The following is a 22,788-nucleotide window of genomic DNA, read 5'->3' as shown; positions in this document are numbered from 1 at the left end:
TACTGATGGCGACTTCAAGTCTCGATTCAGCCCCAGAAACCTGCTTTGAAAATTGTGATTTAGGCCTATTCTGAAAATATTCCAGGTTACGCCGCGGTTTTGAATGGGCAATATAGGAAGGTCTCATTATATTTATTGTATACGGACATGTGAATGTGAAGAAAAGAAGAGGCTTTAACACAAACTCGACTGACAAAGGGTCAAACTGAAAAAAGAGCGAACTTCGAAAAACGGTCATGGCTTTAAAGGCATTGTCTCAGCAAGACTATTATAGTTGAGATGGAACAAAACGATCTCACAAGAGGGCGCAATTCTGACTAATGAATTCATTGTGCGACATTCATCATCGGCAAGTTCAACTTAAAGGAGTATGATCCGAAACGAGGAAAAACAAAAGTGAACATAACATTTAACGAAGCATTTACAATCGGAACATGACGTGGTTTGGTGTTAAACGAACATAAATATAAAAGTGGTGAAATTTGTTTGAGGAAAAAAATGTGAATATGTTACGTATTTCAGCTTTTGAAAAGTTGAGTCCAAGCGGGACAACATGAAGCAGGGGTGTTCTTTAACTGATTGCTCATATTAAAAAGTGAATCGATGCAAAGGTTAAAATTGCCAACTTTAAAAATATCAAAGAAATGATGACGTATGACTTCGAAAACACGAAATTGAAAAAAAAGGGCAAAAAGGAAAAAGAAATTGACAAAGACCTTCGCTGCCAGTCATTGTAATGAATAACGTAAACATCATCTCCAGTTTGCTTTCAGAAAAACCGCAGAAAAGAAAGATGCTGCCAGCCGGACACCAGAGTTTTGTAATGAAAACACCGCGTCCGTGACTTGGCCAGCCACCGGGCACAACGCTCCAAAAGACGGCATTGAAAACGAGTCAGTCGGCCGGTGACGGGGAAAGAACGGTATACGTTGTCCTTCAGAGAAGAATAAAAAAAAGCAGCGTGCAGCTGTTCGCGTGCTGCCTCGTGCGAGCTTAGCTGGGGAGGGTACTTCAACTAGCCCCGTTCGCTCGCTTGTTAGCCCCTCTCACACACCCCTCCGCCGTTCTCCCCCCCCCCCCCCCTCACCCCCTGTATGACTGGGTTCTATTGTTACTTGGGCCCTTGTGACACCGCGTGATGAATGATGACGGAATTGCCATCTACAAATGATTCGGTATTTTAATCTGAATTGAGCCGGGGTTTTGGAGAGGTTCGTATGAACATGGGCGGGTCGGCTCGTATGATGGCGTGGCTACAAACCATATCGGGGAAGGGGGGGGGGAGGGTTGTAAAGCCCGAACAGGAAACTTCAATCTATAGAAATATGGTGTTTTGATATGAGCGCTATACACTCACACAAATAATACATTTTATTTGGAGCCGAATAGTGGAGGGCAGACTGCCGCAGGCGCTTGTATACGCCGATCTGAGTTAGCCGCTTTCACGGACCTCTGATGGAGATGAAATTTCACCGAATTTGACATTTTTTTTTGTAAACGAGGCCGACGATACCTTATCCGAGTGAAATCAGAGAAATGATCCCTTCAAGCTATGTGATTTGTTTTCGAGGAGTTTCCTTTCATTTTGGGTCGAGTTTTTCTAGCTGGTTTCAACATTTGGTTTCGACAATGCCGTTGAGTTAATTTAGCGTGCTATAGAGAAGGATTAACGTCACTTCCATAACATGAACATGAATATATATAAGGAAAAAACTGTCAAGAGATGTTGCGTTTCTGTGCCTCGTTTATTTTTCAAAATATATAGCTGTTAGTTTTTATTATTTTTTTATAAGTCGTTTTCCGTCGGGTGCGTCTGTGACTTTCACCTTGTGCACTTCTCGATTTCGGTTTTTGCAAAAAGTTATATTTTTGTCAAAACAAATTCAACAACACGGCCATTAACCAATGAAGTGACGGCTAAGAACCACGTGGGATGACGTGCTACCCCATGCAAAGCATTCAACAACTAGACACAATTGTTTGCGTGCGAGTATTCTCGTGAATCATGCCGGAAAATGATCAAATTTCGTTCACTAAGTTGTAATTATACACAGACAGCAGCCCTGTATTCAAATGGAAAGAGAAGACACAACTGGAGACCAATTAAGTGATACAATGCATCATTGTGGAAACCATGTTGTGTCCAGGTTCACGAGTCTTTTAATTCATAGCCAGATTAAACTTCACACATCGGGTGCAAGGTTCGCGAGTGCGCCCTCTATAGCTTCAATACCGAGAAGAACAATGCACTACAAATCGATTTCCAAAAGTGTCTAAGAATTGGGTTTAATCATAATTTCAGTCAGTTACTTTCATCTCCATGATAACATATTTCACTACCTATCGGACTATCTAAAAAATGTTCCTTTTGCAACCACGAAAAGTTGGAACGGGTGAAAACGTATAAAACCCTACGGGCCTACATCAGATGAAAATGTTTTTTTTTCTTCTTCAAAACTTGATAACTCTGGGGCATTTCTTTTTTAATATCTTTGTTTCACTTTTATATAATTAGGTCTAGATCTCTGACTCAAAACAATCCCCAGTTGCATGGCAAAACTATTCGTAATTGGAGCCAGACTATAAGTCCGTGATCACGCTTATGAGTTGTTGAATATCATATATTCAATCAAGAGACAACAAAGAAGGTGAAAAAGTCCACCTTAAAACCACATTAAGTCCTTCATACCAATTATAGTTTCATTTATCCGTCTCATTGGATAATGACCTAATGATCCTGTAACATGTTCTGTAAACACAGTTGGGGTTTTCCCCCCGAATTTGCCCCAGGGTAGGTGTTCTTTAGTGGTTTTCCGGGTCTTTGTGTCGGGAAATCGGACCGCAGATTCGGGAGTAACTTGCCCGTATGACGACGGGTCTGCTTCTGGCCCGGTACCCGCAAGAAGACACCGACCCGGATATACGCCAGAGAGCTCAACAGGCACCTCTGAAAAAAAAAAACAACTTCAAACCCTTGTACTTAAACAGAGCAACTCTTAGAAAATCCAGGATTTGCTCTCGATTATTCCACTTTTTTTTAATTTTTATTTACGACAATACGAATTTGTAAACTGAGTGTTCTCGGTTTAATGAAGAAATTTGTAGACAATGCTGGCTTGGAAAGCGATTTAGCGTTATCTGACTCGAACCCGGAGACGTGTGTGAAACAAGCATCTGCGGGCCAAGCACAGGCAACGACATTCGCGTATACTTCATAATTAATCTCGCGTTCGTCGCTTATGTATCCTGATAAAAGCGGGGGCAGCGTGTAGCGAGCGAGGCTTGTGGTATACCGGGGGTGGGGCCCGCTTAGCGTCCATCGCTGTCTCGCTAGCTAAACCCACTCGCTCTTTTTTTTAGCGAACCTCGGAGTGGCAACATTTTTTCCCATTGTGTCTTCTGTACTAGGCCAGGCACGACGGGCTTGCTTCCAGACAGAATATGGACATTGCCAATTCATCTCGTCACGGACCAATTAAGAAAGATGCGCCCCCATTTTGTCTCATCCTGGATATTATGGGGGTCCACTTACAAAAATGAGATCATTATTAATTCTGACAGTTACCATGGTTACCTTTTGAACTTCGGCAGCTGAACTGCCGGCTTTGTATGATAAGCCAGATGAGGTTTTATGATCACAAACTGGTTTTCGAACATTTTAATTCACTGACTTCCATCGTGTTTTTTTTTAATAAAGAAACTTCAACCCTAAAACTTGCAGCCGGGGCCTGTTTTGTGTTGTCTCCCAAGAAAAGAAAAAAAAAGATTAGTACACTGTGAAGATTTAAAAAGTAATGTCAAGTCTACGTTTCGAGGATTACATCATGATCATCTTTAATAAAAGAAACCATTCCGAGGAACATGTTGAGTAACTTGAACAACGTTGCATGCAAGATAAAGAACAAAGTGGAATACAAAAAATAGAAACCATAGCTTAATTTAGTTAGACTCATGAAAAGGAGGAAAATGCGAGTAGCAAGTAAGAACAAGTGGAATTTGGTAATGCAAAAAGTACATAATTCCTTACGATTTTGGGGATTTCGGACCGAAAAGCAAGGAAAATGACATTTAGTGCAGGCTTATGTCAGAGAAACGGGGAGAAAGCAGTAGCAGGCCGACCCCTATAGCGTTAAGTAGGCCAAGAATATTCGTTTTGTAAGTCATATATTAGTTGGAAGACAGCACAAACAAGACATGCCCAGGCTGCAAATTTTATTGTTAGTCAAAAACAATTTCAGGAAACAAAGACATTTTGGCAATCGTCTGCTGGAGTGGACCCATATTAATAATTGTCCGCCTGTAGCTAGCTCCGTCACAGTTGAACTCCTCGGTCACCTTTTGTGGTGTGTACTGTGATTGATTATCTACGCTGCCGACGAGTTTTTGATAACTCTCTATAGATTTGCCTGGCTGATCACTGCCACCGATAAACATCATTCAACAAAAAAACCCAATATTGTTTGCTTCAATTTACGCGCATATAATCTGGAGGTTTTAAATTATCATTACACCCAAGATAAGCTTTCGAGTTCCATAGTTAATGGCGGCAATGATCCGTGATTTCGTTCACTGCACAAAAGCGCGGGGGGGGGGGGGCTGTACAAAGTGCGGTAAAGTTAGACCCCAACACACAAAAATTGGGCATGAATTTTATGTTTGCGTTCATAAATATTGTGAGGGAAAACTTATCAGTGTTTGCCAAACATGCACTTGAACGCGAGATAGAAAGGAACAAGTGTTTGTTTTGGTTGTTGGACACGCTGGGCCGAGGTGGACGCACCTGCTGCATAAGTTGAGACCTTCCTGGTTCCTACAAGGATCCGGTAGGATTCAGTTGATGCTTTAGCTATAGCTGAAACACTGCCTGCATTATTGTCATCAACTTTCTACCCCTGAGTTTAGACAGAGACGCGCCCCCCTTCATCACTCCTCAACACCTTGTCATGATCACAGCGAATTGTCGCAAAGTTTAACCCGAGTACCACCCCTTAGATTTCGGTCTCACTCCCTGCCAGACTCCGCTGTATGATATCATCACCCCTTCCTTGAATTGACTAAGGGGGGATATTCTCGCCCCGGTGCACCAATTCTCTTCAACTAGTCAGTAGGACCGGGCCGCTTGTTGGACGGCGCTGTGCAGCTGCCCACAATCGCCACAAATAATGCAGAAACATCCATAAAATGCTCGGGATTTTTTGTCCGGGATAAATGAAGTCGAAGGGTGCACGCGCGTCGTGTCTTACGCTCGGCTTGAGCTGCTTTGTAGCTCAACAGCGGCAGTGGAACGACGGGCGACCACCGCCGGTCTTTGTCTGATCGCGTGGCTCGCGTGCGTCAACACGAGACATACACAATCTATATTGTTGGCAAATTACACCATTACGCTGTTGAGTTGAAGGGGGGAGGAACACATACAGGGGGCTGGAGATATCGCCTTTCATAACTGTCACAAACTAACAGGCCGTGAGGGGGCGGGGGGGGGGGGCAAACGGGTCTTCCTTCTCAGCCTATGGGGGAATCGAGGGGTACGATTTCCAGTTGGACACACTACACTGCGAGCAATTTACGGGGTCTTAAAGCGATAAAGAAGTCATGAACTTTAATAGCTTGAGTTCCACAGGCACTACTGCTTGAGAACTATAATGTTAGACAGAGAAACATCATTGCCACTTCAAGATGCAGTAAATACACAAAGTTACTACCTCAATAATCGATTTCAATGATAACTTCACCAAGTATTATTTGACTTATCTAAAAGATAAATTGGAAAATGTCTGTTTTGATAGCGCCTAATATCATTTAAAGATCTTATTAACGATTGTATATACTTTAATATTGAGTCCAATGATTTTTATGGCATGCCTCTGTAGTTCATACATCTGACACACGGTAAGACTAAAATAAAAAGTAATCCCCAAATGACGTAAAATTACCCTAAGTTACGCGGCTTTACGCCTCAACTCCTCCATCTCCGACCTGAGGGATACATTTCTTCTGCAGCCCGCTCTGTCTCTTTAACTTTTACCTACACACCTCGGCTGTATGACGTCTCGCACGTGGCTAGACCCCGGGGCCGCACGGCCCTCACTTGGGGTGGCACGCGCTGTAGCCTCGGCCGCACGCGACGCGCACAACCCTCCTCAAGATAATCCAAACACGGGTATTTTTTTCCCCGAAGTTGTCATATTTACTTTAGACTGACTCTCTGTGTGTAAACCACGTCAGATGATATAGAAACCAAAAAGAACACGTCCGTTAAGCAAAAAAAAAAAAAAAAAAAGAGGCCAAAGTCCGAGAACAAACTATTATTATCGCGCCAGACAAATCACTTTAAAGCTTATCTACACCTGACGGCGGTAAACAAGGAAGACGAAAAAAAATTGCAGAATATTAAGGCTTAGGTTGACAGCAGCTGCACACGCACACATCAATGTCGGAATGCTTTTATTTCACACAAGGTGTAAAAAAAATCCACACAATGGAAACTTGAGGCGTGGAGCAGAAGGATTTTTTAGTTGAATAAGCTGATTGTAAGACCAGGTGTTGAACATTACAGTTTATTTTTATACCATTTTTTTTTGGCATATCGGGGAATCAAAGTATAGCCCAACAGCGTCTTGTGCCAGATCGGCATACAAAAAAATGTGATCCAACGCGTAACAATTACAATTTACATTTGAAAACTTCACTGATTGTTGGTGTTACTAATCCTTTAGCACACAACGCCGTTCGAGATCGCTTATAATCCCGTGATCTGATCAGGCATAATTAGGATGCTGATACCAAACAAGCTGCTGATACCATAACAGCTATAGCCACAGGCGGCAACAGCGAGGTAGACTCTTCGTTTTTGGAACTTGCGAGTAGAAATGAAAGCAATGAAATAAAAGTTCATTCCAAAAATACAAGTCTGCTCTGATGCATAATTTAAAAAAAATGTGGATTAAACATGCCCTAATGTTTAAGCCACATTTAAAAACAAATTGAAAGTGAGGCTCGGCACGCATTCCAATCATTAAATAGTCTGGCACCATTCCATTCAACAGTTACAATTTATAAAATAGATTCAGGGAACACGATCGAAAATGGCTCTCGTGTGAATAATGTCTGTTTAAGTTTATGCACGATGGAATCGTGATATCGACAGCAAAAAGTTCAAACTAAGAACTTCATTTTCCGACAGATACGCCATTTAGAGCCATAGTTTGAAAAATGTATTTTGCAAGTCGTGTCTGTATTGCATGATACAAAACCCTCTTAAAAATCACGCTCCTCTTTAAATTGAACATTTAATACTAAGACAATATTCCTTTTAGTTCCAAAGCTTCGAAAATCCGCAAAATGGGATGCCATTTTATGACACATTTTAATTTCAAATATACCAGTTCTTCATGTCTGAATTGTTTTTCCTGGATATTTTTGTATACAATATCATTGTTTTGTCTTTGTTTTTTTTTATATTTAAACTTTTTACTTCCGATATATAGAAGCAGGTGTCTCTAATAAATTGTTTACTGTTCTGTAATACGTTACTTTTTAAAAATTGTTTTCTATCAAAAGCAGGATATAATTTGTGATTTCTTATGAAATCCACATGAGTCCTATACATTATAGTGACTACAATCCCAGGTAAGCATGCCCTAGGGTACCCGTTCCTGTGTTCTTTTTTTAATCGTATTTCCTCGCGTTAATGACACATTATTGGATTAGCCACACTTTTATCACATCCTACAGTTACAACCAGGATAGAAGGGAGCTGATTATACAATATGCATATCACCACGCGTCAATCACACGCACTACCCCCATCTTTAAGCCAATCACAGATCGCCGTCACGGTCGACCGACAAACACGGCTTTGGATTGGTCATCTATGGCGAGCGTAATCTGTACACGTCACATACACCTGTCAGGTCACGCATGCGCTTTACCCAGCTGCATCAAAGCCCAATAAAATGAGTGTATAATAACAAGTAGCGGTGCAGTTATAAATATATACATATGCAATCACTCTGCCGAGTTTCAAGTTATCGTTATCCGTTTCTCTTGGCTCACCCCCAAGAGCGCATGCTCAGTTCACGGTTGAATACTCCCACCGTATCACCATCGAACCCCAGAAAAAAAGCCGAGGGAGGTGGGGGAAAGCGCGCCTTTTGTTGAGCGCATGACAACATCACTCCATTCAAGATTGTTTTGTACACGTTTGAATACTGCGGTTGTATTACATGCGAGCGATGGTTGGGGGCATGCCAGGCAGATTCACCGAGTGCATACCCAATCAGTGTTATTGGCATACGGTGGCATTAGCATAATCATGACGTGTGGCCTGCCAATCTCTATACCAAGCACGGCTAAAGTAAAGCTTCAGATTTGACACCGAGTTTAGTATCAACCACTGCTCATGCAACACACTCCTCCTCCACCTATTAAACCCCGACCAAGTTATGGCCTGTAGTCACTTCATCATTTAGCTTTCTCCGGAGTCGGACTTCCAGTTTTGACTTGAACCGCCACTGACTATACAAATCAATTATAGATTAGGGTGACGACTTGTCAAGTGTGTGCTCTCAGTTCCTCCTAGTCACATCTGGGAACATCGGCAAGTTTTACTGGACACTACTAGTTCTTCTTCTTTGATTGAGACGTCAAGTGGTAGACTCAAGATGCCGAGGTCTTTCTTAGTGAAGGCGAAGGGCAAGAAAGTCACCTATGCCCCAGCTATCAGCATGGATGCTGAGGCCAGGATGGTTAGTGCGTTCACGCCGGTAACACCAAGGAAAAAAGGTAAGACTGATCCAAAAAAACCCCACCAACTCAGTTATACAACTTGTTTCATCAGTGTTCACGTATTTGCAAATTTCAATCTGATTATCAAAGGAATAAAGACTGTTTCAAGAAGCAACGTTTATAATAGTTGAGCTTTTAATTTAATTACAAAAACGTGGAGGTTTGAAGTTCTAATGAGGGATTTGGTTTGGACTGTACTTTTCTTAAAAAAGGAATTCTTTTTTATGAAGTATACGGTATTCCTGGCAGTACTATAAACCAGTTGTATGGACTAGAATACATGTAACATGAAAATGTTTCGCGTGAAACCTTTTCCGTTTTGGGGGACGAAATGTAACCCTCAGACCAAGTGTGATTTTTGTTGAGTGAAAGATAGTTGACTGTGCTGAACCACGGCTTCAGACTATAAAGAAGTAACTGGCTGAAATCCCGGGTTTTAAATTCCTCGAATTCTACAATGGATTTAGACTACTCCCCAGTCTACGGACTAATCTTTTCCCATTGCATTGTCCATTTCCAAATCCGTTGAATCTTACTTTATCAAGCCTGACCGTCACTTGATTTCAAATTGTGAGAAATCAAAGACCGAAAGTTTAAATCCTTCAAGTCATAATCTCTTCATCTCTAGAAATCTGAAAATCCCCCTTCTTACGCAACTTTGCGATCCCCAAATTCAAAGAAAAATGTGTTAAGATTTTGGAGACCCAGACCAAAAAGCACTGCGACTTTTACCAAGTCCTTGTAAATAAAAGTGTAACATCAGAAAAATATGAGTTTAATAATTTGTACTGGAACCTGGTCAAATCCGAACTTCATTTTTGCACACTTGATTAATCCTTAATGGGTCATGTATTTGAAAACTATTTTAGCTAAAAATCCCGCATGGTTACAACCGGGTTGCTTTTTCCTCCCTGATTGTCGCTTGATTTTAATAGTCAAGGTGCAGGGTACAATCATGGCTCAATTGGGGGTTTAGTGGGGAACCACCGTTTGTGCTAGGTGCCTGATAGCGGGCATTCGGTCCGCTGGTGTTGTATGCACAGCTTGCCCAGTTTATCTTGTAATGGCACGCTTAACACCCGTGGATGGCAGGTGTAGGGGGGGGGGGGGGCGCACAGGGCGGGTCCCTACTCCAGGCAGACAAAAATCATAAATCAAAGCAGATACAATCAAGACAGACGCCACTCTTCGTATTTCTGATTTCGAAGACAAGTATCTGGTTAAAATAATTTGAAGTCGGTTTCATTCGCAGAAATGCAATTAAACGCAAGGTTATATTAACTGCATTGTATTTGTTGACTGTTTGGTGTACCAACATATGGTCACATACGTACGACGATTTTTCTAGCATCAACGGATTTACATGCATCTAATAACCGTGGTATTTTCTTTCAGCATCCAAACATTTTTGAATTTAGAATATAATTTACCGAGCTTGTCCTGAAGTGTAACGACTTGTTTTCTCCTGACACCTGTTGGATTGAATACAATTATTCAAACCATGCGATGTGTTTATAAATATGGCACAAATGCACATCACTATATTTCATGCTCATCGATTAATATAAAAAATATCAAACAGTTTCATTTTCAGCCCGTTGCTACTTATGAAAAAAAATAGAACGTGTATGAGTTGTAATAGATTAGTCACCGCGTGATTTTAGTCACATAACAAATCGTTGATGATTATGCATGGTTATTCTTTACTTGAATATTTTTTTATTCCATTTTGGTCTGTGATTTCATATCTAATTTGGTCACAAACTTGAACATATGTAGGCCTATGCATTTGTTTCCCTATTTTAACCGATGATTTTTTTTTCAAGCCATATTGCGCGGGCACTGCGTAGCTTGTTTTTTTTTATTGCCCAAAACCTCGAATGCATTTAGCTCGGTTCAATTTGCAAAAAGGGGCACTAAAACGAAACGACGATGCAATCATACAATTGCGGGTACTGCGAGATGTAAGTGAGCTAGGGAAGCCTTTTTGTTCATAGCATGACCCATACCCGCATTCCATGTAGACATACCATTAAGTCTGATTGTCTTCAATTAATTGGGGGGAAAAAAGTAAGTCCATTAGCAACAAAGACGCAAACAATACCAGGGTAACAAACTATACAAGGAATTAACAATGAGTTGTTGAGAATATTATAATTCTTGTAATTATTAACTTTGAAGTTCTATTCAGCTGATGTGAACTGAACACAAAGGCGATGGAATCAGTTTCACGGAGAATAGCTTACCAGAGTTTTATCTTCGAGATAATGATGCCGCAGAACGTTATCAACGGAAAACACAACCATATCGTTAATAAAAAAAAATTAGTGTTTCACTCACATGTCGAGCCTATCAAGTTTTGCAAGTCAGTTTTGATGAGCCGGCTTCAGTATCAATTAAAGTGTACACACACATAAAAAAAATACAAGAAAATGTACATTTTGTTAAACAAAGAGTTGGGTATGGCTGTGGAAACAGGTTGTTACATATTAATTAATTAATTAATTAATTACTGAAATTAGTGTGAATATTTGCAATCGCTTATAATACCATGAACATCAATGTTCATTTCGCAATAATGAGTACACACGTGTACATTAAGGTTCTGATTTGTGTAAGTTTCGTTTCATATTTTTCGTAAGCCTTTCAAGAAATCCAATGTTGATATGTACATCATTCCTCGACTGTGTATATTATGACTCCATAGTTTGGTGTTGTGAGATTCAGGAGGGATTCTGCAGGTGTTGTACATATGTGAGCCAGCATGTATTAAGATGACTTGTCGAATAGGGACGGGGTTAGCGATTGTGTCGAGTGCATGGTTAGTCATTTGTATCTGGCCAATCATTCCAATCCCATTCCGTCCTCTCCAATTCTCAGATAGTGTGTTTAGCACGGCCTTATGTCAAATTCACCATCTACACATCACTAGATTGGACGGGGGATTTCTGGAAACCATTCCCTCTTGTTTGTGTTCATCAGAAACTGCCGTTTTGGCCGTCTCGCCCGAGTGCTTCGTCGACAGCCAATCCATTTCACCTTCTAGTTTTAATAAGGTTTTTTTTCTCTCTCTTCCTTCGGTTCCCTATAGAGCTAGCCGTTGGTTGCGATGTGGAGATTGAACGCGCGGTGACTATCGGACCGTACGAAGCCTCAGCGGTACCGGGCAAGCAGCACAGCCCGACACTGAGCATCGACCATCGACTGCTCGAGATGACTGGCGTGTCACCGCCACGACTGCCGCTACCGGGACCGATCACCATCTTGCCCTGCTCGCTGCCTCTGGGTTACCCACCGCAGCGACCCTTGAGCAGTCCCAATCAGAGATGGCCGAGTGAGATATCCAGCTACGATATCCCTTCGCCGCCCGCAAATGGTAATATCGATATGTCCACTTCTCCACATTGTCGCAGTTTTATGGGGAGTCGCAGTCATTCCCCGCTCGCAAAAACCTGAACTAATCACGGGGAAAATCAGTCTGCAGCCCAGCAATCACCAGTAGGGAAGTCCCATACGGGTGATTCTATCGTAGAAACGACAATGCAAATTCACAATCACACTGCACGCCAAACTGCCAAACGAGGCTCGTTTTTAGTAATGGTTTGAGTGCTTTACAAATCTGAATTATCGCTAAGAGGGCCCAGGGGTCTGATGGACCAAACAACGCCGAGATCCCGGCCCGTCTCGCGGCTCGTTTCCCCCCGTCTGCTTTCTCGTGATCAACAGCCAGCACCGACTCGACTGCGGTGATTAGCCTGGCGTTAACAGCAGCGGTGCGAGTGCCGTGCGCAGGCCAAAACCAATTATAAGACTGGTAATTACTTAACCAAGTTGCAATTAGTGATTGTACATATGGGTGCTGATCATCCTATTCCATACGCTCATCTTTGGGTCATGTGAACTATGTACAAGTTCAGGCCGGCTCACATGATCTGGAAACCATCAAGTTGAAGGCTGACGCTCACAATTACTGCACAGCAGAAAAATAATTAAAAACTGGAACAGCTTATCTTCTGTTCCACTGATGAGCAACATACACTTGTCGTTTCAGCAATCACTCATTATCTCTTCAAAACACAAAATGTTTTCGATTTCTTTGATGCACATTTTCCGACTAATTAACATCTGATGATGATGACCATGATCTGATGTTAATGATGATTAAACTTCATTTTAACACCTTGTTGACACTGCAGTAAAAAGAAAAGTTGACAAGTAAGTGCAGGACACCTACTTAGATGCACCTGTAAGTTATTATTAATCAAAACCGGTTGTCAGCTGAAAAATCATGTTTCGCTTTCTTTAAAGTCAGCAAAGCATAGCCGTATGTTCATATAAACCAATGTCATCAACGCTTGGTCGCCTAAGCAAAAAGTTCCCCAACACGCAATAATTTCCCTGTATACATTCCTAAAATCCAAGACACATAGCTTAGAGACAACCTCGTAGTTTTTTTTTTATCTTTTTATTTTGAGGTAGGAGGTTTAATGAAACTCGTTCGCTTCTTCGTGCATGACTGGCTGGTTGATGGTGGAGAAACGGCTATACGCGGCCGGCCACGGACGCGCACCACCGACCGTTACAGATTTCGTTTGCTCTTCTTTTTTTTTATTGGGAGGTTTTCTTTATGAGAAAATCGCGTGTCAGCATTCAGCTTTTGGGCCGTGATTGTCTCGGATACGATCAATTAACATGCACCTGTCTTGATGGAAAAAACAGGTGTTGATATGAAGGAATTACTGGGCTTGCAAATGATATTTAACCGAGTACCCTATACAGATCATTATGAACAGGCTTAGATTTAATTTCATTTTCAAATAGTTTTGTTCTTCTTACTGCGTTTTTTGCGAAGAATGATTTTTTTAAAATAGATTTCCTCAGATAAAATCCATGAAACCCAACACTCCTAAAAACAAATACATATGGTTGACCCAGTTTGCTATTCAAATTGTTAAGAGCTGTGCACCGCTTGTATCTGACTAGGCGATTTAGTCTCAAATCGGCACGCGTATTTAAATTCACGGCAAACTTACAAAAGTGTGGCCTGCTCATGCAATGTATGATTTTTATCTTTTACACACTGTGTATAGATTTTGATAAAGACTTGCTCACTGTCGTCTGACTTGAGTTAATAACTCACCAATTAATGATACCGGGCAGGCGGCTCAATCAAAGACCGGTGCTCAGTGAAGTTTGATAAGGTGTAATTGGATTTGTAACACAGGCGTTTAATTGCAATTATTCATTTAGAGGAACCTTGCGGCGTCCTTTTCTTCTCCCCTTCCACTTTGATTATTTCAAATCATGCCAATTTCCCCGTGTTATTCTACGCAATGCCCCGGAGTCCTTGGCTTCACTCGGAGTTCACACGAGAACAGACTCTGAATCTTTCGGCTTAGTTAGGGTATCACTGCGGTTCAATGTGGTCTCAATCGTCACTTCTTAATAAGCCGTTTAATCTTTCAACTAATTTGTTCCAGTACATCCGGCTTGGGAAGTACATCGACATTACATATTTTAATAATGCAAAGCATGATTTAACGGGTTTTTAAAAAATATTTTGCTTCCTATTCTCTTTGGCAGGTTTCATCAGCCGTGAGATATCGGAGCTTCTGAAAGACGGCCGCCTGAGCTACACCGACGTCTACAGAGCTCGCTTCGCGCAGATCGAGAAAGATCTCCTCAAGTCGTTCTCCCTGGAGGATCTGAACTGGTACCGGGCCAAGCTCGGGGTGAACGTGCCAACCTACCACCCGACCTTACCCGGGGCGGGAGGCTTCAGACCGCATGGATTCGTGGGAATGGAACGCCCTCCTCTGCAGAGAAGATTCTCGTCGGATTCCGAGGAGCTCCGTGCCGAGAGAAAGTTGTTTTCCCCTTCCCCGCCCCTCTGTGGTTCCCCGGGCCAACACGGCACATACACCTGTCTAGACTGCGATAAGGTCTTCAGTACGCCCCACGGACTCGAGGTACACGTCAGGCGGTCTCACTCGGGAAAGAGACCCTACGCTTGTGACCTGTGCCACAAGACATTCGGACATGCCGTCAGTCTGAGCCAACACCGAGCAGTCCACAGCCAGGAGAGGTCCTTCCACTGCAAGCAGTGCGGGAAGACCTTCAAGAGATCGTCCACTCTATCCACTCACATGTTGATCCATTCCGACACCAGACCCTACCCGTGCGAGTACTGCGGAAAGAGGTTCCACCAGAAGTCAGATATGAAGAAGCACACCTACATCCATACAGGTAAGAAAACAAATAGCATATTCTTTTGAAAGCTTTGCAGATTACATCAGTGGTGAGTGAGAGATTAAAACAATAACAGATTGTCACTTTTATTTAATTATCAAAAATTTCCCCTGTTAAAATGTGTACAAGTAGCCTAGTTGATTATGTGATCAGCCTTTCCTGAAAACCACATTTTTTTGCACATTCGATGAGACTCTCACGAGTAATTGAAGACATTCCTAAAGACATGAGTAATGAGATAATGCGCCAGGAATGAAAATAAAGAAGGAAGTGAAAGATTATTGAGAGAAGGGGAGCACGTGTTAGTAGCCGGATAAGGTTGCGGTGAAGCTGTGGTGTGAAGTCAAAGAATTGGTAGAAGGATGAGGGAGGATGTTAAGATGTAATCCTGTAACACCGAGAGAGAGAGAAGCTTCCCACAGGAAATAGCCATGTGAGAAATGCCCGGGGCAGGAATTAGGTATCGACCAAGACTTGTAGCACCCAAACAAAAATCGATGGGGGTCTCATCTGCACCCCTCGCATTCCTTGGACTAGTTACTCATCAATACGCGCGTATTATGGCTACATCCGAGCCTTTAAACCATCTTCTATCTTGGCGATCTTTTCATTCTTGTCTTGTCATTCATCTTGGGGTTCTTGTTATCCCGGGAATGGATGTCTTAAGACTTGTAGAGATCCAATCATTATTAAGACAAGACGTCAACAGGTTGTTGCGTTCTTTCAAAAAACCAACAAGAGTAGAGATGTGTTTTGTATAGGGGAGCTGTTAAGGCAAAGCTCATTAAAGATTTAGGGGTAATGTTTTGGCTTTGGGAGGATGCCTCAGGCTTCTACTGAGCCGGATACTAGCCTCAAGAAATTGCCCGGGGGGGGGATACCACCCCTTTTAGAAGATGGAATATCTCAAGCTACTTTTACTAAGTAATCAGTCAGCCCTTTCAAACAAAAAACTCCGTTCCGCGAACTCTCCTGAAACTGTTCCCGAACAAACGAGCAATCACGGCTTTTCTGAGATTTGTTGTGGGCAGCTTTTCTTGGCGAGTTGCTGACCACAACGGTGTCCAAATCCTCCCCAGACCGAGATGCTAACATGAAAAGCAGTTGAAACCACAGAGAAGAAATAAACCCACCCCTGTGTCTCATCTTTTGTACTTTCTTCCTCACTCCATGTAGTTACACTCTCTTTTCAATGAGCGTAACAAGCAGGCCCCGTAATGGGTACACTATCCCTGTTGCGCCAACTACAGCAAAATAGATCAAGCTTAATCGGTTGAAGACGGAGGATTAGATGGGGGTAAAGTTGGCTTAAAGGGGGGTAACACAGCCTACCCCCAAAGCACTTAATCTTCTCAAAGGTTCAACAATAGCAGGGAACTGGGTGCAGAGTAATTCACGTGAATGGGTCGCTGTTGTAATTGATGTTTTGTGTCTCATGGAGGACCTGCTTGGTTGCCGAAGTCGCTAAAAGTTTTCGTGCTTGTCCAGTTTCTTCAACGAAACAATGTCGTACCGTCTCCCATAGATACAGACCAGTTGATTGATGCGACCATTTCAAGTTGGGTTGGCAGTATAAGTAAAAAATAAAACCACAACGATACTTTGTGTCAATCCTTCGCTTTAGAAAGAAGAAAAATACCAAGTAAATTGTAGACTTGTTAAAATGCTATGGAAAAATCACCCTGAGAAACCCACAAGTCTAAACGACATGTGGAGACCTTTTTTTTGGTTTAGAGGGAATCATTTCGTAAAATGTATGCAGCTTTTTTAATAGATTCAAAACTCTGTTTGCGGGAACAATGCGACACCATACGGAGATGAAAGTGACATGCTAATATTCTCACCACACAATAATAAACGTTTGATGATGCGCGATATATAACCATAAAGTAAGACAATTAGCATATTCCGAACAATTCAATTTAGCTTAGGGTCGAAAATTAAGGTGTTTTTTTACTGGCTTCTGGCGCCTTTCAAACCCGCAAGTTTGCAGATATTCATGAACGCGCCCATTTAAAATGGGCATTTTTTTTGCAAAATATAAACAGATGGTTTTTTTTATTAATAAAACGAGTGGAAACAAGAAAATATCTTGATCTCAAAGGATCAATACACAAAAGAATTGTTCCACTATTAACATAATTATTGTAACACATTGGAATGTTAATAAGATTTCGCCCGTATGTTTATTGAATTGATTATATGCGTCGATGATTTTCAAGTCATGTTATTTTTTGTATATCAATAAGAAGGCTTAATCTTTGACTCAGACACGCTGGCGTCCTCCTCCATGCACGCTACAACTCATGATCTGAATTCAATAAACTCTCTACATGACATATCATGTTACAAATAAAGTAACTATTGAAAGAAATCGGTAGAGTGGTTCAGAACCTTTCTTTCAAAACTAAATTCTTTTTTTGGCCGTCATCAAAGTTAATTCCTCATCAGCCCTTTTAATAGATGGCTTGAAACAAACTGAATTGCCAGGACCTTTATGAAGACAATGTAAATTTGTGCACAAATAAACCTATGGTTCCTCCATGTATAAAGTTGGATTCATAAAACGTCGGGGAAGAAGCACTACACAACATACGTTCAAGGAAGCATGCATTTAATGAAGGACAAGATTCATACAACAGTCGTTGCACGGTTGGTGTATGGGGAGTTTTTGCACTGCGTAATTCAGGAAGCTACTGGTGCGATCTTAAGTGACAAGATGAGTATCATCTTGCGAGGAGGATGAGGAGAGGCGGGTCAGAAGGAGAAGATAATTGGATGTGGACATGAAACTGATAGATTAGAGGAGAGAATAGTGGTGGGATAGGGATGGAGTATGGCAATCAAGTCTTGATTGGAACTGGATTGGTGTGTGGGATGGAATCATGCTGGGTTTTACCAAACCAAGTGGATTCCTGAAACATTTTGATGGCTGGCATAATCACATAATTGGCCTGGGATTTCACAGTTGGAAAGAATATCGTTTCACATATCGAAGTTGTCTGGTTTATGGGTCAAAGTCTTCGCAATTTAATACAGGGCCACTTTCTACAAAGAGAATAGGCCAGCACCTTTTTGTTAAAATGTTACAATTGCATTCGAACGGGGTCCTTTCTTGAACAACTTTCATTTGATTTTTTTTTCAACTTGTCGGCAGTTGCCCTTTTTTGAAGAGACACTCGAGCTATGTAACGATTTGGCCATTGTATAATTAGTTTCCTTCACTGCTTCATCTACTCGAGATCGACACGTCATGCATTATACTCGTCTTCAAACCCTTCCCAATCATCCATTATTGATACCGGCGTGTCTCGGTGTTCTTCGCTGGGACACTTTTTCCAGCTTTCTTCAGCGGGCTGTCTTCGGTCGATCGGTCGGACTGAGAGACCGACCATACCGCTAGGGTGGTACCGCTAGGGTGTCTAGACCCGGTCCCACACAGTCCCCAGGGTCTGGTTAAGACATGGTGATAATAAAAGAGGGGGAGAAGACGGTGTGGTGGTAACGAAATCTCGCGCGTGCTCGTGCACACGCTATAAACTCGCGTGATATTTAAAAGATTGATGGATCGGGATGGATAGAAATAGGTCGTGGCTATGGAAATGATGAAGAATAAAAAAAAAAAAATCGGCGATTTGAAGAAGTGCCCGCAATTTTTGGTTGATGAGGGGTGTTAGGAATGGCCATCGGCTGGATTCGTGTAGATTTGATCCTTAGTCTTAGTCCCCGTATGATTTATTTTTCCGCGGTTTCTCCGGCGATGAGGTGGCTATTTTTCGTCGGGGCATCATTCTGTTGTGATTTTTCCAATTCGCAGTGCAGGGGTGTTTTCATATCGCGTTGTATATAAACCCGAAGCCCAAGGCAAATTTGCCACCATCGGCGCGCCATATAGTAAGGAGCGCCGATTACATGTTCAATCTTCTCCCATATGTCAGATCTACAAAATGACTCAACATATATTTCATATTAAAGGAAAACCACATTTTTTTACATTTTTTGTTATTACATATTGTGGTTTAATACACATAACCCTACATGACCAGACGTCTACCTGATAAATCTACGAACTACAGATCAAAAAGGTCGATGTACTTTTCCCAAAACCAACATGGAGACACTTTCTCACATAAATTATAGGAATCGATCGATAAGCATACCCGTACAAGAACCGCAACATACAACTGCATCAATTTCTTCGATCAGTCGATTAATCGGAGACATTTTTTTGCCAGACAAAAGTCTGAACTCTCAACTGATCGTGTCGTATTATGAAAACAACCCCGGCCATTTCGCTACCCTCACTTTTTCTAATCCTGTCTGGATTTTCGACTTTTAGAGTCGGTCTGAAACAAATTGTCTTCTTTGTTTGTGCATTGTGCACTTTTGGTGAAGGTTTTGTTCATAAATTAAAAGTGTAAATTGTTCTCTCACGAGTCACAAAATGATCAACTCAATTTAGAAGAAAGATTATCGTGATGATGAAAATGTGTTGATGAAAAATGCAGTCGATCTGTTTCAACGGAGGTGACGAATGCAAGAGGCTGTAAAATTGATTCAAAGTTGCTGAAAGATCTTTGCTCTTAACATCCAAATGGTCCTTGTCTGTTTTCTGCTATATTAGGCTAGCTTGCATCTTTGACCCATAGTAACAGACGGCACGTTATTATTGTTAAGGACTTAGCATATATTGTCAGCCATTGCACGCCTAAGTTAGCATGCAATATCTTGCCTGTCTCAGCGGGCCAAGCTACCGACACGTCCCATCATAAAGGTTTACACCGCCACGGCGACGTGAGACATCGTATCTGTGACAACGACATTCCCTTTCGGCAGGTGGCAAACCCGACCGAGCAGAACGTCGACAACCCAGTCAGAGCTCACCGCGCCGGCCACGCTAAACTCCTACCGGTAATTCTACACAACACACGGCCGGGCAATGAGCCTGCCTATCGGGTGCCGCAGCTGTATGGCATTAGTTACGGCAAGACGGTTTCCCTGAACTCCCTGGAGTGGCCAACGGACACTTCCGTCCCCGTCACAAGTGACTTAACAACTATTACTTAAGACTTAAGACGCCCCTGTCTTCGGATCGGCATCTTCTTGATTCTTACACTTGAGAAGTGTTGGCTTTTTGCTGTTAATTTGTGCATGCATGAGGCGATATGCTAGCGAGCGGAAGGGAGGCAAAGGCGAGATGGGACGGACTGGGCATAGTGGCAAGACACCTAGAAGGCATGCCGCGAGGCGGGTACACACGCGCCAACGACCCCGCCAACAGAACGGGGGCTCTGCACGCTAGAACACCCTCCCAAATTGGTTACAACCCCCTGTTCCCGACCAATTTGGTTGAAATCCGTGTAAGTGTGGCGCTGGGAGACGAACCGACATTGGAGATGTTGTCCAGGAAAAAAAAAACATCTGGCCCAGAATTTCAAGTGCAAATGTTCAGACAAAATTATCCTAACCGTTCCTGTCTATTGGCAAAGAAAATTTCTGAGAGCAAAAAAATAAAATGTTATCCGAACATACCGTTAAATGCTATTGTTGAAACGGACAGATTTTTATCCAGTTTGTTTTTTACTATCCGCACTGTAATATCTTTCCTCGTTTTGAGAGCACTTGTTCCACAAACCAAACTCGCCAAAAATAGCAACAGTGATTTTTTAAAGTTATATTATTTTTTTGGTTAACAAAAAATTTATTACCCGCAGCACACGCTTGAACAAGTTGAGGACGAACCACCGATGGTTCTCTAAATTACGATAAGTTTTTGAAAGGAGGAAGTTGCAAGAAATCGTCAAGATTGAGGGCCCTTTGTTTGGTCACACCGGCTTCATTAGTCCGATATTTTGGTTTAAGTTTCGCATCGATGATTGAACGGTGTTATTTCTTCAGCTTCTTGCCATTGTATTCTAATTGTGTTATCGGGTTGCGAATCATCGAGGACTCGGGTGAAGTGGAGAGTGTTTGGGTGTGTTTGTTTGTTTGTGAATGGAAGAGAGAACTAGCGATGTTTGTACGAGAGGACAGACCACTAGTTAGCGAGCAGTTTTGCTTTTGGTGTGACTCCAACAATAATTCACTGCCCTACATTTATTGAGGTCTAATAGATAACCGATTAATCGACTGATACTTATTAATAAAATCAATTGATCATCAATCAATCCAACGATATTTGAGATCGATCTATTGGTTGTACCGATTAATCCATCGATAATCGGATTTTTCGATTGACGATTACCGATTGTTTTTTGAATCACCAAAACTTAACAAACAGAATGATTTATAATTTTTGTTCCATTTTTAATTTTATCTCCGTGCATTAGGTGAGAAACCTCATAAGTGTCTGGTGTGCGGTAAGGCGTTCAGCCAATCTTCGAACCTGATCACCCATAGCCGTAAGCACACGGGCTACAAACCGTTCGGATGCAAGATCTGCGGCCGTGCCTTCCAACGTAAGGTGGATCTCCGCAGACACTTCGAGACACAACACCCGGACCAGGAGAGAGGGCCCGCAACCATGATCGGGGTACTGGCCATGTGATGGGAGCGTGATCACTGCCTGGTCATCGCGTGATGGGAACGTGATCACTGCCTGATCATCGCGTGATGGGAACGTGATCAGATGGACATGATATGGACATGATTCAAAGCGACCGTGATCTTCACGAGCAGTGCGTCACGTTTAAAGGAACTGCGTCACGTTGTCACGCACAATGCCACGTTGTCGTGCATGCATAATAACGGTGTTACGTTCCATGCGCATGCAATGCGTGAACCAACTATAGGTGCATTCAATGCGCCAAATACTGTGAATAATAATGTTGAAAGTGTTATATAATTATAACAAATAAATATGCATTATAGTGTAAGTAATGTTTAAAATGAAAGTGGCTGCACAGTTTTCCTTTTTTTTTTGAAGTGGAATAGTCGGTAGCATGGGCCTACACTATTGTGTCAGCCAATTGGAGATGGAAAAATGGAATAATTTTATGAAAAGTTTGGTTTGTTAAAGTTCCCCATGCACCTGTAGACACTATTACGAATACATATGATTTTGCTCAGTTTTTACAGATCATCGTTTATATAAGGATTTGTGAAACGACTATAGTGTTCAGGGAATTAATGTGAGCTGTGGATGGATGGATGGAATGCGACTTGAGATGCAATATGGAGAACGGGAGGGGCGGGGCTGCAAGAATAGGAGGGCGGGGAATAACGAAGAGATGGGACGATTTGAGATGAGTTTTGAGGGAAAAGAGTGTGTAATGTGTTTGCAAATAAGAGACTGTATAGGGGAACATAACTGAAAATCAAAGTTTAAATTCGAGTTTCTGTTCAAGTGCAAGATTTATATACGAACCTATAGACAATCACAATAAAAAGCAATTCCTTATTTGATTATATTCCATATGGTGAATCTACGCTTGGGTTTATTTCTAGGCTGAGATATTCAAATAAAGAAATTATCAAAATAATCCACTGTAGATTAAACTGACAAAAACAAAACTGCTGCTAACGTCATGTCGAAACAGAAAGCTTGCACAATCGGGCCCGATGTTTGAATAGCCAGATAAGAATGGTATAGGGACCCAAAACAGGTGCTCAACGAACGCACATTTTCTCACAATGCTTTTCCCTGGGATGGATCATTTCTTAATATTCGTCTGGAATCCGTGGGCTGATCGATGCGACGCTGGGAAAATCTAAATTAATTACTAGAGCAAGATAATCATGAGTAAGAACTCA

The 22,788-nt window shown here is 42.0% G+C and overlaps 1 protein-coding gene across 1 annotated transcript; it reads left to right on the top strand.

The window, feature by feature from the left end:
- The first annotated feature begins 8,124 nt into the window (after positions 1-8,124).
- LOC119734323 (zinc finger protein Gfi-1b-like) lies at positions 8,125-22,450 on the top strand. Its single transcript, XM_038207761.1, has 4 exons — positions 8,125-8,784; positions 11,879-12,163; positions 14,371-15,033; positions 21,366-22,450. Exons 1-4 carry the CDS (start codon positions 8,664-8,666, stop codon positions 21,581-21,583), a joined length of 1,287 nt encoding a protein of 428 aa, XP_038063689.1. The 5' UTR covers positions 8,125-8,663; the 3' UTR covers positions 21,584-22,450.
- Positions 22,451-22,788: the final 338 nt, after the last annotated feature.

Source organism: Patiria miniata, unplaced genomic scaffold (genome assembly GCF_015706575.1).
Source record: "Patiria miniata isolate m_02_andy unplaced genomic scaffold, ASM1570657v1 HiC_scaffold_27, whole genome shotgun sequence".
NCBI lineage: Eukaryota > Metazoa > Echinodermata > Asteroidea > Valvatida > Asterinidae > Patiria > Patiria miniata.
This window is presented reverse-complemented; position numbering and strand designations above follow the sequence as displayed.

Coding starts and splice junctions, on each gene's coding strand:
- LOC119734323 (XM_038207761.1), top strand. CDS start 8,664: ATGCCGAGGTCTTTCTTAGTGAAGGCGAAGGGCAAGAAAGTCACCTAT. Junction 8,785..11,878: donor GGTAACACCAAGGAAAAAAG/GTAAGACTGATC, acceptor GGTTCCCTATAG/AGCTAGCCGTTGGTTGCGAT. Junction 12,164..14,370: donor CCCTTCGCCGCCCGCAAATG/GTAATATCGATA, acceptor TCTCTTTGGCAG/GTTTCATCAGCCGTGAGATA.